We start from the raw sequence: 13,675 nt of genomic DNA on the forward strand, positions 1-13,675 counted from the left end.
GAACTACAGTCCTGCAGCCTGTGAAACAAAAACCATATTCACAGAAAGATAGACAAGATGAAAAGGCAGAGGGCTATGTACCAGATGAAGGAACAAGATAAAACCCCAGAAAAGCAACTAAATGAAGTGGAGACAGGAAACCTTCCAGAAAAAGAATTCAGAATAATGATAGTGAAGATGCCAGAAGAAGAATTCAGAATAATGATAGTGAAGATAATCCAGGACCTCGGAAAAAGAATGGAGGCAAAGATCGAGAAGATGCAAGAAATGTTTAACAAAGACCTAGAAGAATTAAAGAACAAACAAACAGAGATGAACAATATACAATAACTGAAATGAAAACTACACTAGAAGGAATCAATAGCAGAATAACTGAGGCAGAAGAATGGATAAGTGACCTGGAAGACAGAATGGTGGAATTCACTGCTGCAGAACAGAATAAAGAAAAAAGAATGAAAAGAAATGAAAACAGCCGAAGAGACCTCTGGGACAACATTAAAGGCAACAACATTCGCATTATAGGGGTCCCAGAAGGAGAAGAGAGAGAGAAAGGACCCGAGAAAATATTTGAAGAGATTATAGTCGAAAACTTCCCTAACATGGGAAAGGAAAGAGCCACCCAAGTCCAGGAAGCGCAGCGAGTCCCATACAGGATAAACCCAAGGAGAAACACACCAAGACACATAGTAATCAAATTAGCAAAAATTAAAGACATAAATTATTGAAAACAACAAGGAAAAAATGACAAATAACATACAAGGGAACTCCCATAAGGTTAACAGCTGATTTCTCAGCAGAAACTCTACAAGCCAGAAGGGAGTGGCATGATATACTTAAAGTGATGAAAGGGAGAAACCTACAACCAAGATTACTCTACCCGGCAAGGATCTCATTCAGATTCAATGGAGAAATCAAAAGCTTTACAGACACACAAAAGCTAAGAGAATTCAGCACCACCAAACCAGCTCTACAGCAAATGCTAAAGGAACTTCTCTAACTGGGAAACACAAGAGAAGAAAAAGACCTACAAAAACAAACCCAAAACAATTAAGAAAATGGTCACAAGAACATACATATCGATAATTACCTTAAATGTGAATGGATTAAATGCTCCAACCAAAAGACACAGGCTTGCTGAATGGATACAAAACCAAGACCCATATATATGCTGTCTACAAGAGACCCACTTCAGACCTAGGGACACATACAGACTGAAAGTGAGGGGATGGAAAAAGATATTCCATGCAAATGGAAATCAAAAGAAAGCTGGAGTAACAATACTCATGTCAGATAAAATAGACTTTAAAATAAGGAATGTTACAAGAGACGAGGAAGGACACTACATAACGATCAAGGGATCAATCCAAGAAGAAGATATAACAATTATAAATATATATGCACCCAATATAGGAGCACCTCAATACATAAGGCAACTGCTAACAGCTGTAAAAGAGGAAATTGACAGTAACACAGTATTAGTGGGGGACTTTAACACCTCACTTACACAAATGGACAGATCATCCAAAATGAAAATAAATAAGGAAACAGAAGCTTCAAATGACACAATAGACCAGATAGATTTAATTGATATTTATAGAACATTCCATCCAAAAACAGCAGATTACACTTTCTTCTCAAGTGCGTACGGAACATTCTCCAGGATAGATCACATCTTGGGTCACAAATCAAGCCTCAGTAAATTTAAGAAAATTGAAATCATATAAAGCATCTTTTCTGACCACAATGCTATGAGATTAGAAATGAATTACAGGGGAAAAAACGTAAAAAACACAAACACATGGAAGCTAAACAGTACGTTACTAAATAACCAAGAGATCACTGAAGAAATCAAAGAGGAAATCAAAAAATACCTAGAGACAAATGACAATGAAAACACGACAATCCAAAACCTATGGGATGCAGCAAAAGCAGTTCTAAGAGGGAAGTTTATAGCTATACAAGCCTACCTCAAGAAACAAGAAAAATCTCAAATAAACAATCTAACCTTAAACCTAAAGGAACTAGAGAAAGAAGAATAAACAAAACCAAAAGTTAGCAGAAGGAAAGAAATCATAAAGATCAGAGCAGAAATAAATGAAATAGAAACAAAGAAAATAATGGCAAAGATCAATAAAACTAAAAGCTGGTTCTTTGAGAAGATAAACAAAATTGATAAACCATTAGCCAGACTCATCAAGAAAAAGAGGGAGAGGACTCAAATCAATAAAATTAGAAATGAAAAAGAAGTTACAACAGACACCACAGAAATACAAAGCATCCTAAGAGACTACTACCAGCAACTCTATGCCAATAAAATGGACAACCTGGAAGAAATGGACAAATTCTTAGAAAGGTATAACCTTCCAAGACTGAACCAGGAAGAAATAGAAAATATGAACAGACCAATCACAAGTAATGAAATTGAAACTGTGATTAAAAATCTTCCAACAAACAAAAGTCCAGGACCAGATGGCTTCACAGGTGAATTCTATCAAACATTTAGAGAAGAGCTAACACCCATCCTTCTCAAACTCTTCCAAAAAATTGCAGAGGAAGGAACACTCCCAAACTCATTCTATGAGGCCACCATCACCCTGATCCCAAAACCAGACAAAGATACTACAAAAAAAGAAAATTACAGACCAATATCACTGATGAATATAGATGCAAAAGTCCTCAACAAAATACTAGCAAACAGAAGCCAACAACACATTAAAAAGATCATACACCATGATCAAGTGGGATTTATCCCAGGGATGCAAGGATTCTTCAATATATGCAAATCAATCAATGTGATACACCATATTAACAAATTGAAGAATAAAAACCATATGATCATCTCAATAGATGCAGAAAAAGCTTTTGACAAAATTCATCACCCATTTATGATAAAAACTCTCCAGAAAGTGGGCATAGAGGGAACCTACCTCAACGTAATAAAGGCCATATACGACAAACCCACAGCAAACATCATTCTCAATGGTGAAAAACTGAAAGCATTTCCTCTAAGATCAGGAACAAGACAAGGATGTCCACTCTCTCCTCTATTATTCAACATAGTTTTGGAAGTCCTAGCCACGGCAGTCAGAGAAGAAAAAGAAAGAAAAGGAATCCAAATTGGAAAAGAAGAGGTAAAACTATCACTGTTTGAAGATGACATGATACTATATACATAGAGAATCCTAAAGATGCCACCAGAAAACTACTAGAGCTAATCAATGAATTTGGTAAAGTTGCAAGGTACAAAATTAATGCACAGAAATCTCTTGCATTCCTATACACTAATGATGAAAAATCTGAAAGAGAAATTAAGGAAACACTCCCATTTACCACTGCAAGAAAAAGAATAAAATACCTAGGAATCAGCCTTCCTAGGGAGACAAAAGACCTGTATGCAGAAAACTATAAGACACTGATGGAAGAAATTAAAGATGATACCAACAGATGGAGAGATATACCATGTTCTTGGATTGGAAGGATCAATATTGTGAAAATGACTATACTACTGAAAGCAAACTACAGATTCAATGCAATCCCTATCAAATTACCAATGGCATTTTTTACAGAACAAGAACAAAAAATCTTAAAATTTGTATGGAGACACAAAAGACCCCGAATAGCCAAAGCAGTCTTGAGGGAAAAAAACGGAGCTGGAGGAATCAGACTCCCTGACTTCAGACTATACTAGAAAGCTACAGTAATCAAGACAATATGGTGCTGGCACAAAAACAGAAATATAGATCAATGGCACAAGATAGAAAGCCCAGAGATAAACCCATGCACCTGTGGTCAACTAATCTATGACAAAGGAGGCAAGGATATACAATGAAGAGAAGACAGTCTCTTCAACAAGTGGTGCTGGGAAAACTGGACAGCTACATGTAAAAGAATGAAATTAGAACACTCCCTAACACCATACACAAAAATAAACTCAAAATGGATTCAAGACCTAAATGTAAGACCGGACACTATAAAACTCTTAGAGGAAAACATAGGAAGAACACTCTTTGACATAAATCACAGCAAGATCTTTCTTGATCCACCTCCTAGAGTAATGGAAATAAAAACAAAAATAAACAAATGGGACCTAATGAAACTTCAAAGCTTTTGCACAGCAAAGGAAACCATAAACCAGACTAAAAGACAAGCCTCAGAATGGGAGAAAATATTTGCAAACGAATCAACAGACAAAGGATTAATCTCCAAAATATATAAAGAGCTCATGCAGCTCAATATTAAACATACAACCCAATCCAAAAATGGGCAGAAGACCTAAATAGACATTTCTCCAAAGAAGACATACAGATGGCCAAGAAGCACATGAAAAGCTGCTCAACGCCACTGATTATTAGAGAAATGCGAATCAAAACTACAGTGAGGTATCACCTCACTCCAGTTAGAATGGGGATCATCAGAAAATCTACAAACAACAAATGCTGGAGCGGGTGTGGAGAAAAGGGAATCCTCTTGCACTGTTGGTGGGAATGTAAACTGATACAGCCACTATGGAGAACAGTATGGAGGTGCCTTAAAAAACTAAAAATAGAATTACCATATGATCCAGCAATCCCACTACTGGGCATATACCCAGAGAAAACCATAATTCAAAAAGACACATGCGTCCCAATGTTCATTGCAGCACTATTTACAATAGCCAGGTCATGGAAGCAACCTAAATGCCCATCGACAGATGAATGGATAAAGAAGATGTGGTACATATATTCCAATGGAATACTACTCAGCCATAAAAAGGAACGAAATTGGGTCATTTGTTGAGACGTGGATGGATCTAGAGACTGTCATACAGAGTGAAGTAGTCAGAAAGAGAAAAACAAATGTCGTATATTAATGCATATATGTGGAACCTAGAAAAATGGTACAGATGAACCGGTTTGCAGGCAGCAATTGAGACACAGATGTAGAGAACAAACGTATGGACACCAAGGGGGGAAAGCTGCGGTGGGGTGGGGATGGTGGTGTGATGAATTGGGCGATTGGGATTGACATGTATACCCTGATGTGTATAAAATGGATGACTAGGGCTTCCCTGGTGGCGCAGTGGTTGAGAATCTGCCTGCCAATGCGGAGGACACGGGTTCAGGCCCTGGTCTGGGAAGATCCCACATGCCACGGAGCAACTGGGCCCACGAGCCACAACTGCTGAGCCTGCGCGTCTGGAGCCTGTGGTCTGCAACAAGAGAGGCCGCGATAGTGAGAGGCCTGCGCACCGCAATGAAGAGTGGCCCCCGCTCGCCGCAACTGGAGAAGGCCCTCGCACAGAAACGAAGACCCAACACAGCTAAAAATAAATAAATAAATTTAAAATGGATGACTAATAATAACCTGCTGTATAAAAAAATAAAATTTAATTTAAAAATTAAAATATATATATATAGTTAATGTATGTATTATATTTTAGTTGTATTTTAAATATAACAAATTTTCAGGGTGTTTTTTTTTCTCTTCATTTTGTTTAGTTTTTAAAGAACTTTAATCAGTTCACTTACTGTAAAAGCAGAGTTTCTGGGTTCAGGAGTGTATTAAAGTTGAATCGTGTGTAATTGACTTTTTTGGTAGGGCAAGAATAATTTGATATGGTTCCACCTAATGTGTTGATTTGAGGTGGAGGTGAGTAATATTGGGATATGGCAGTTTTTTTCAGAAATATAACCATCATGTTAACTAGTACACTAGAGGGTCAGTGACTTTCATCCATATTCATGTCGTTTGAGTGGGAAAGAAATCCTCATCTACTTTAGTCTAGAGAAATCATCAGGCAGCTTAATCTTTATGGTGAGACTGGTCGGGGCATAATGTGATCTTTAAGATCTTGTTCAGTCCTATTCTATGATTCTGTATAGTTTCACTGCTCTTTACAGTATGTTCAGGAATGGGACACAAATGTTAATGAAAGAGGACAGCCTACAATCGGTCCCATGTGGTAGATTTGTGCCCTAACTAGTATGAGCCCCAGAAGACCAAGACAGTAGAAGATAACCCTCATTTATGCTATGGATCTTTTATTCATGAAGGTCACAACTTTTAAAGTTTTATTATTTCTTAGGTCTTCATGGAAGTTCCGGTAAATTAACTGGATCTACTTCTAGTCTAAATAAACTCAGTGTTCAGAGTTCAGGGAATCGCAGATCTCAGTCATCTTCCTTGTTGGATATGGGAAACATGTCAGCCTCTGATCTCGATGTTGCCGACAGAACCAAATTTGATAAGGTAAAATAAAATAACAAGTACTTCTTAAACATTACTATTAGTTTTCTAACATCAGTTTGTTATTCCTTTAATTGTGTTCAAAGATTTGGGCTCCGTTGGCTCTTTTAATTAACCATATCTTACTTTACAGTTCTGAATCTGAAAAAAATGTTGTCAAATGTCAACTGAAATGTGATTTATCAATTAAATGACGTAACAGTTTTATTAAAGTTTGTTATAAATCATAAAGTGCTTGCAATCATAAATCCAGTTATTTGAGCAGCTACAGAGTAAAATGGAAATAGCTTTTATGAAGCTAAACTGTCCTCTGCAATGCATTAAATAAGTTTAAAAAGTTTATCTCGTAAAGCAATTATACTCCAATAAAGATGTTAAAAAAAAAAAAAAAAGTTTATCTCTGTGTTCCTCTTTCCAGATTTCGAGTAAATAATTGTTGTGAGTTTTATTTTAAGTATGTTCTGGCCCTGTTATGCCTTGTTAATACTGTGTTGTCCTTTCAATCTTGAAAGTGTTTGTTTTGGGGGTTTTGTTGAGATTATAGATGAAGCATCCCTGGTCCCTGCAGAAAAGTAATTAAATGTGGAATGTTATTTTAAGCATTTTGGTTCAGTTCTTTGTAGGATCATTTTGGTTTTCTTCAGATCTTTGAACAGGTACTAAGTGAACTGGAGCCCCTGTGTCTGGCAGAACAGGACTTCATAAGTAAATTTTTCAAACTACAGCAACATCAAAGCATGCCTGGAACTATGGTATGACTCACATTTATTTATTGGCTAGTATTTATGACCTGTAGCATAATTAGCCTAATTAATGTATTGCCACAATTTCAATATCAGAACAGAAAAAGACAAAATTTATAATTAAGGATTTTTTAAATACATTTTGTCATACAAGATAATAAAAACAGTGATAGAGTTTGGGCATCTAATCTAGTATTCCAGACTATTTTAGGCCTAAACATTGTCTAAATTAGTAAGGGGGGAAAATGTCTGAATTTACTTTGCAAAAAACTTTTTTTTTTTTTTTGACCGTGCCGTGTGGCATGCGGGATCTTCCCGGAACAGGGATGGAACCCAGGCCCCGTGCAGTGGAAGCGTGGAGTCCTAACCACTGGACTGCTAGGCAGTTCCCACAAAAAACATTATTTAAAAAACAGTTTTAGTAATCATCAAGAAAAAATAGAACTAAAAAAATAAAAAAGATGTTTGCGTATATATACCATGGTCTTTTTTATAAAGAAAGTAAGAAAGAAAAAAAAAATGGGGAGGCCTCAAATCCGAATCTTTCTTATGGCTTTGTTACTAACTAGCTATGAGTCCTTAAAGCAATTATTTAATCCCTGTTTTTCCTCATCTGTGCAATAGGTATAATAATACCTATTCATTATGCCTCTCTGATGGCATAAGTGTAAGAAAATAAAATGAGAGATTTGTAAGAATATTTTGAAGAACTTAAAAGCACAGTGCAAATTGAGTGATTTTTTTTTAGATTAAGGTCATCTTAAAAAAGAGAACCAACATATCAAAAGCAGGCCTAAAATGAATGACAAATTAATTATTTTAAATGGTTAGGGACTTGTTGTTGTAAGTGGTCCAGGTAGTTTTAATATGTTTACTTGTTAGCTTCTGTAAGAACTTTCAATAGCATTTTTTAATACCAAAATTTTATTAAAATGATCATTGAGATTTCTTTAATTTTTAAAATTCTCTCTTAAAAGTTGTTTTTGGATGTTTTTAGCTTTTTGTTGAGCTGCCTTTCCATTCCCATGCTGCCTCTGAGCCTCCTCAACCTTCTCTCTCCTCCTTTCCCCTCATGTGCACGCATACAAACACAACTTCTCATGCCACAGTAATTCTCAGATAAAATCTAAGAACAAAGCACTTCCTGAACATTCTTAAACAGCATACTAAATTGTATAGTTTTGTCGGTAATACTGCCTTTAAAAATCATTATTTCTCATAATATATTCTCTCCTAGGAATTTTAAGACTGAGCAGGCTATTGCTATATAAACTAGTCAAATTGTTGGTCTTTTATTATGTAAAGTACCTGAATAATTTTTGCAGACTGAAGCAGAGGACCTAGATGGAGGAACGTCGTCACGGCAACATAATGCTGGCACACCACTGCCTGTTTCATCTGAGTATGTGTTTGTGACTATCTATTGTTTATTTTGGGAAAAAAATAAACATTAAATTGAGCAGAAAGGAGTGCTGCTCAGTGAGGAGTGAGGAGTTCAGATGACTCTCCATAACTGACAGCACTCAGAGCATCAGCCTGTGTGCCCGGTGTCTTATCGAACATCTTACTGAAGTAAAATTGGTCCTGTTTATGGCTCTTTGGCTCTTCTTTACTATAGCACTCACAGAAATGCAATCAATTTTGATATTTGCTGGTAGGAAGTAGCATTTGAATTGCAGTGTATTTCTCAGAAATCACAAAGTACATTTCAGGACCCAGTTTTACAAATGACCAAGTTATTTTGAGTGATAAAACTTAACTTCAAAAAAATATGTTTATATTGGAAACCACTATAGGATAATTAGTTCATCATATTTGGACAGTGTTAGTTGAAATATCAAATTTTAGTCATTTTGTGTATACCCGGGGGATAAAGTTGAAGATGAATACACCTGAAGCTTGTAATAACTTTTCTATATTTTGTATGTTTTCTGAACAGGAAAGATATGATTCGCCAAATGATGATTAAAATATTTCGCTGCATTGAGCCAGAACTGAACAACCTGATTGCATTAGGAGACAAAATCGATAGCTTTAACTCCCTTTACATGCTAGTCAAAATGAGTCATCATGTGTGGACTGCACAAAATGTGGACCCTGCTTCTTTTCTAAGTACTACATTGGGAAATGTTTTGGTGACTGTCAAAAGGAACTTTGATAAATGTATTGTAAGTTCGTTTTTTTTGTTTTGTTTTTTGTTTTTGTTTGTTTTTTAATAACTTAGAATTCTAACTGTTGCAAAAAAAATGTATTTAAGCCAAGAGACTTGCAGCTTTCCACTGTGGGATCTACTGCCCAAAGCCTTGAAGCAGGGTGTTGGCTACAATTTACATGAACAGAGTTAGTTGGATGGTGCTGTGCCAGCTAGTTTCCCATCTACACTGTGAATCTTGGCAAGTTCTGGAGTAGGTGGCATGGAGGCAGCAGCTGCATAAGAGATCCACTAAGTAACTGAAATCTCAGTTGACTATTAATGACCATAGATTTAATGAAACAGTTGAAACTATCACTTGAATTTATTGTTTTTCTTCTTTTAATATACTCCAATAAGATAATTAATAACTGGATTATTTTAATTGCTTATTTAAATTAGTTTATTAGTTTAATAGCTTTAATTAATAATCATATTGCTTTATTTTAAGAATAAATTGTTCTTATGTTAACTTTTGGCAATCACCATTTTCCTCCTTCTAATAGGGAAAAAAAATCATTAACTTTTTTTTTTTTCTGTTAGGTTTTGGTAAGCTTGTAGGTATGAACTGGACTGGGCCAGGTTCTAAAAAAAAAGTTTCATTTTATTAATATATTTAGTATATAAAAGTGGATATTTATCATCTGAATTTTTCTACTATGTAACCTCTAAGTTAAATCCAGCTTTTGAATAACCATAGAATAATGGGAGAATAATAAAAATATTAAGGGCAATTAAAATCCATATCATTTTTTATACTTTCTAAAAATATTTATTGAGATTCTGAAAGTTTAAAAACAGTCTGTGTCCACTGTAGAAACTTAAATGTCATCTCAACAGTCTTGTTAATCCTCCTTCCCTACCAAGTGATTTCACTTGGCATTTGAAATATTATGAGATTTAACCATTTAAGGCTTATCCTCTTCCCTACCCTGCCTTCTCCAGAGGTGATGATAAACCTGGAAGGTCTGATTGCAAGCTGATAGCCAAAAGGAAAAGGAAGAACTACCAAAGGCTAAGACAATGAGTCCCATTTAACATAACTGGAACACTGAATCATGAGGACACTATATATTTACAGAATATGAAGGTTCTGTTGCTTTTATCAGGAAAATATAACTTTATATAATACCTCTCAACCCAATAGAACATAGTTGTTGAAAGCATAAGATGTAGTATCAGGTAGATGTAGACATGGGTTCAAATGAAGTGCTTAGCACGTTGCCTGGCACAGAATAAGAGCTTACTAATGGATCACTTGCAATGGTGGTGGTGGTGGTGGTGATAATAGTACTAGTAATTAATAATAGTTTATTAAAGAATATTCATGTTACTCTCAAGACTGGGAAGTGAAGAAAGCAAAATTAACCTAGACAAAGGTATAAACTCATTTTCTCCTAAATTGCGTGTATTTCTAAAGGATATACCTCTTATTACCAAAGGGAGAAGGATGGTTCCTTCTGCTGGCTGTCATCACTCTCTGTTTCTTATTTTAACTCATGTCTTCTCAGTGTCTGGTTGATTTTGTGTGCTCAGTAAGTGTTATATGTTTTGGTACATGGGACAATATCAGAACCTAGGGCATAATGAATGGGTAATGAATGGGTCTTTGTGTATTAAGACAGAAACATGAATGTCAGATGACTGCAGAAAGTGGAATAGACAGCACCTGAGTTTGGCACTTTCATCTGGTGACCAAGCCCAAACTATTCTTCAAGGAACAGGGCTAAAAATGTTAGCCTAGCAAGAACCAGAGATAAAATTAGAAAGTAACTGACACATCAAGTTCTACCAAGCTGGACTCTGCAGTCCAGTACATTTCTTAGCTGCATTTAGTTTGCTTTTTAGGATTCCTCACACTATATTGACATGGATTTGCACTCTTAAACCTTTGAAAATAATAAGATTTGGCTGTCTTATCATTGTTTATTCTTGCCTTCTTTGTCGTAGATTAATTAACCATATAAGCACAGGTTTATTTCTGGGCTGTCCTGTTCCATAAATCTATGTATCTGTTTCTGTGCTGGTACCATACTGTTTTGATGACTGTAGTTTTGTAGTATAGTTTGAAATCAAGGAGCATAATACGTCTGGCTTTGTTCTTCTTTCTCCAGATTGCTTTGACTATTATGGTCTTTTGTGTTTCCATAGCAATTTTAGAATTATTTGTCCTAGTTCTGTGAAAAATGCCATTGGTATTTTGATAGGGATTGCATTGACTCTCTTGATTGCCTTGGGAAGTATGGTCATTTTAACAATATTAATTCTTCCAATCGTTGAGCATGGTTTATCTTTCCATTTGTTTGTGTTGTCTTCAGTTTTTTCACCAGTGTCTTACAGTTTTCAGAGTACAAGTCTTTTACCTCCATGGTTAGATTTATTCCTAGGTATCTTATTCTTTTTGTTACAACTGTAAATGGGATTGTTTTCTTAATTTCTCTTTCTGATGGTTCCTTATTAGTATACAGAAACACAACAGATTTCTGTATATTAACTTTGTTATCTGCAGTCTTGCTGAATTCATTTATTAGTTCTAAGAGTTTTTTGGTGGCATCTTTAGGATTTTCTATGTATACTGTCATGTCATCTGCAAATAGTGAGAGTTTTACATCTTCCTTTCCAATTTAGATTCCTTTTATTTCTTTTTTTTATTCCTTTTATTCTTTTATTTCTTTTTCAATTTAGATTCCTTTTATTTCTTTTATTTCTTTTTCTTTAGATTCCTTTTATTTCTTTTTCTTATTTCTTATTTATTTCTTATTTCTTATTTCTTTTTCTTACCTTTTGCTGTGACTGGGACTTCCAATAACATATTGAATAAAAGAACAATTACTTTTCTAAGCCACATGTCATATGGTTTTCAGGTTTTACCCCCAAAACCTCAACACAATGAAATTTTAGGTAAGAGTTGAAAATGATCCAACACTACTTGGCAATGTAATTCTTACTGTGAATAGATCTAGATAACCTGAGAAGTACACAGAACCATAATTGAACCCACGGATCATTTTGAACCCAAGTGTCTAGATTCTGTCTATATGAAACATCTCTTTTGCACTTTGTCACCATCATACAGAAGCACTTTGCTTACATATTTAGAATAAGTAACTAATAGATACATGGAAAATTATATAATACAAATCCATAGTAGAAATGCCTGTTCTCCTTCTCTGTTCTCATACCCCAAAAATACAGAACTTCTCTATCCAAACACGTTTTAGGCTGGTGTGATTTGGAAATAAACTATGGTTCTCAAACTTGACCGCATAGCCACCAACCAGAAATAATGTTGAGAAATCCTGTGTGTGCTCTGATATCTGCTCTGCCCCAGAATGGGCAATCACTGTATACTTATCTTTTGTAAATGATAAAAATGTTTATTGGTGGTTTTTACTTTAAACAAAGACCTGAGGTTCACAAGCTTTGATTGCATCTTGTTTTAAATAATTTGTATATTTTTCCTTGACTTTATTTTCTTATATAAAATATATGTACTTTTTAATCTGTAGAAATAGTTTTTCTTAGTTATCCCTATTAATCTTTATTTAGTAAACATTCAAAATGTTCTAGGTATTAAATTATGTCCTGTCTCTATAATGTATACATTTGCTTTTTATTATATGCTGTTTCTAAGTTGCTTGGCTATTTTTCTCCTTTGCATTCTGCCTGTCTTTAGAGTAACCAAATAAGGCAAATGGAGGAAGTAAAGATCTCAAAGAAGAGTAAAGTAGGAATTCTCCCATTTGTTGCTGAATTTGAAGAATTTGCTGGACTCGCAGAATCAATCTTTAAAAATGCTGAGCGTCGTGGAGATCTAGATAAAGCATATACTAAACTTATCAGAGGAGTGTTTGTTAATGGTAAGCTTTTGTTACATTCTAAAGAATTTTTTGGTTGATTGTTTTCATTATTTCTGGTAAGTTAGAAGTTGGGGACAGATGTGTTCATTATTTTGCATATTCTATAGTCTTTTTTAAGTTTTCTGAAATTAAAGATTTCTTAAATTTGAAAAATAAGCAGTACATAAAACCCATTTGTATTCACCAGGAACCACTTATATTTTAGGGTTCATATGTGCTTATCACTATGGAAAATTGAAATTCATTGTTTAAACACAAAAAATGATCTCCCGGATTACATTGCTTTTTAGCAAGAGTCTTCCAGAGATGATCAGCAGTGATGTCTGTGTAACCTTAAACAAATCAATTCACTTCTTTAGGCCTGTTTTCATATGTGTCACATACAGTAGATTAATGCTAAAATACTATAATTCACTGTCTTCCTATGTCAGACCACACAGTTAAGTTACAGAAACAGTGTGGATGTGTTGTTTAATTTGAAATAAATGATCTGATTGCATCTATTCAGGAATTTTTAAAGCTAAAAAATTGACAGGAAGTTATAGATAACATATTTTCAGTGGAAACAGGTTTAGGGGAAAGATAGATTAATTATATGATTGAATGTTTGTATGGTTGATAGTTCTTTTAAAATTCAAAGTAGCTTTGCTTTTTCT

The 13,675-nt window shown here is 34.9% G+C and overlaps 1 protein-coding gene across 3 annotated transcripts in view; it reads left to right on the plus strand.

Moving 5' to 3' along the window:
* The window catches only part of EXOC1 (exocyst complex component 1), a 62,146-nt gene that overhangs the window by 42,013 nt on the left and 6,458 nt on the right, over positions 1-13,675 (plus strand). For all 3 annotated transcript variants that reach the window (XM_061191395.1, XM_061191394.1, XM_061191396.1), the window contains 5 exons: positions 6,065-6,228; positions 6,870-6,977; positions 8,294-8,370; positions 8,908-9,136; positions 12,836-13,019. In XM_061191395.1, coding sequence (XP_061047378.1) covers positions 6,065-6,228; positions 6,870-6,977; positions 8,294-8,370; positions 8,908-9,136; positions 12,836-13,019 — 762 coding nt within the window. The remainder of the gene's footprint in view (positions 1-6,064; positions 6,229-6,869; positions 6,978-8,293; positions 8,371-8,907; positions 9,137-12,835; positions 13,020-13,675) is intronic.

This window comes from Eubalaena glacialis, chromosome 5 (assembly GCF_028564815.1).
Source record: "Eubalaena glacialis isolate mEubGla1 chromosome 5, mEubGla1.1.hap2.+ XY, whole genome shotgun sequence".
Taxonomy (NCBI): domain Eukaryota; kingdom Metazoa; phylum Chordata; class Mammalia; order Artiodactyla; family Balaenidae; genus Eubalaena; species Eubalaena glacialis.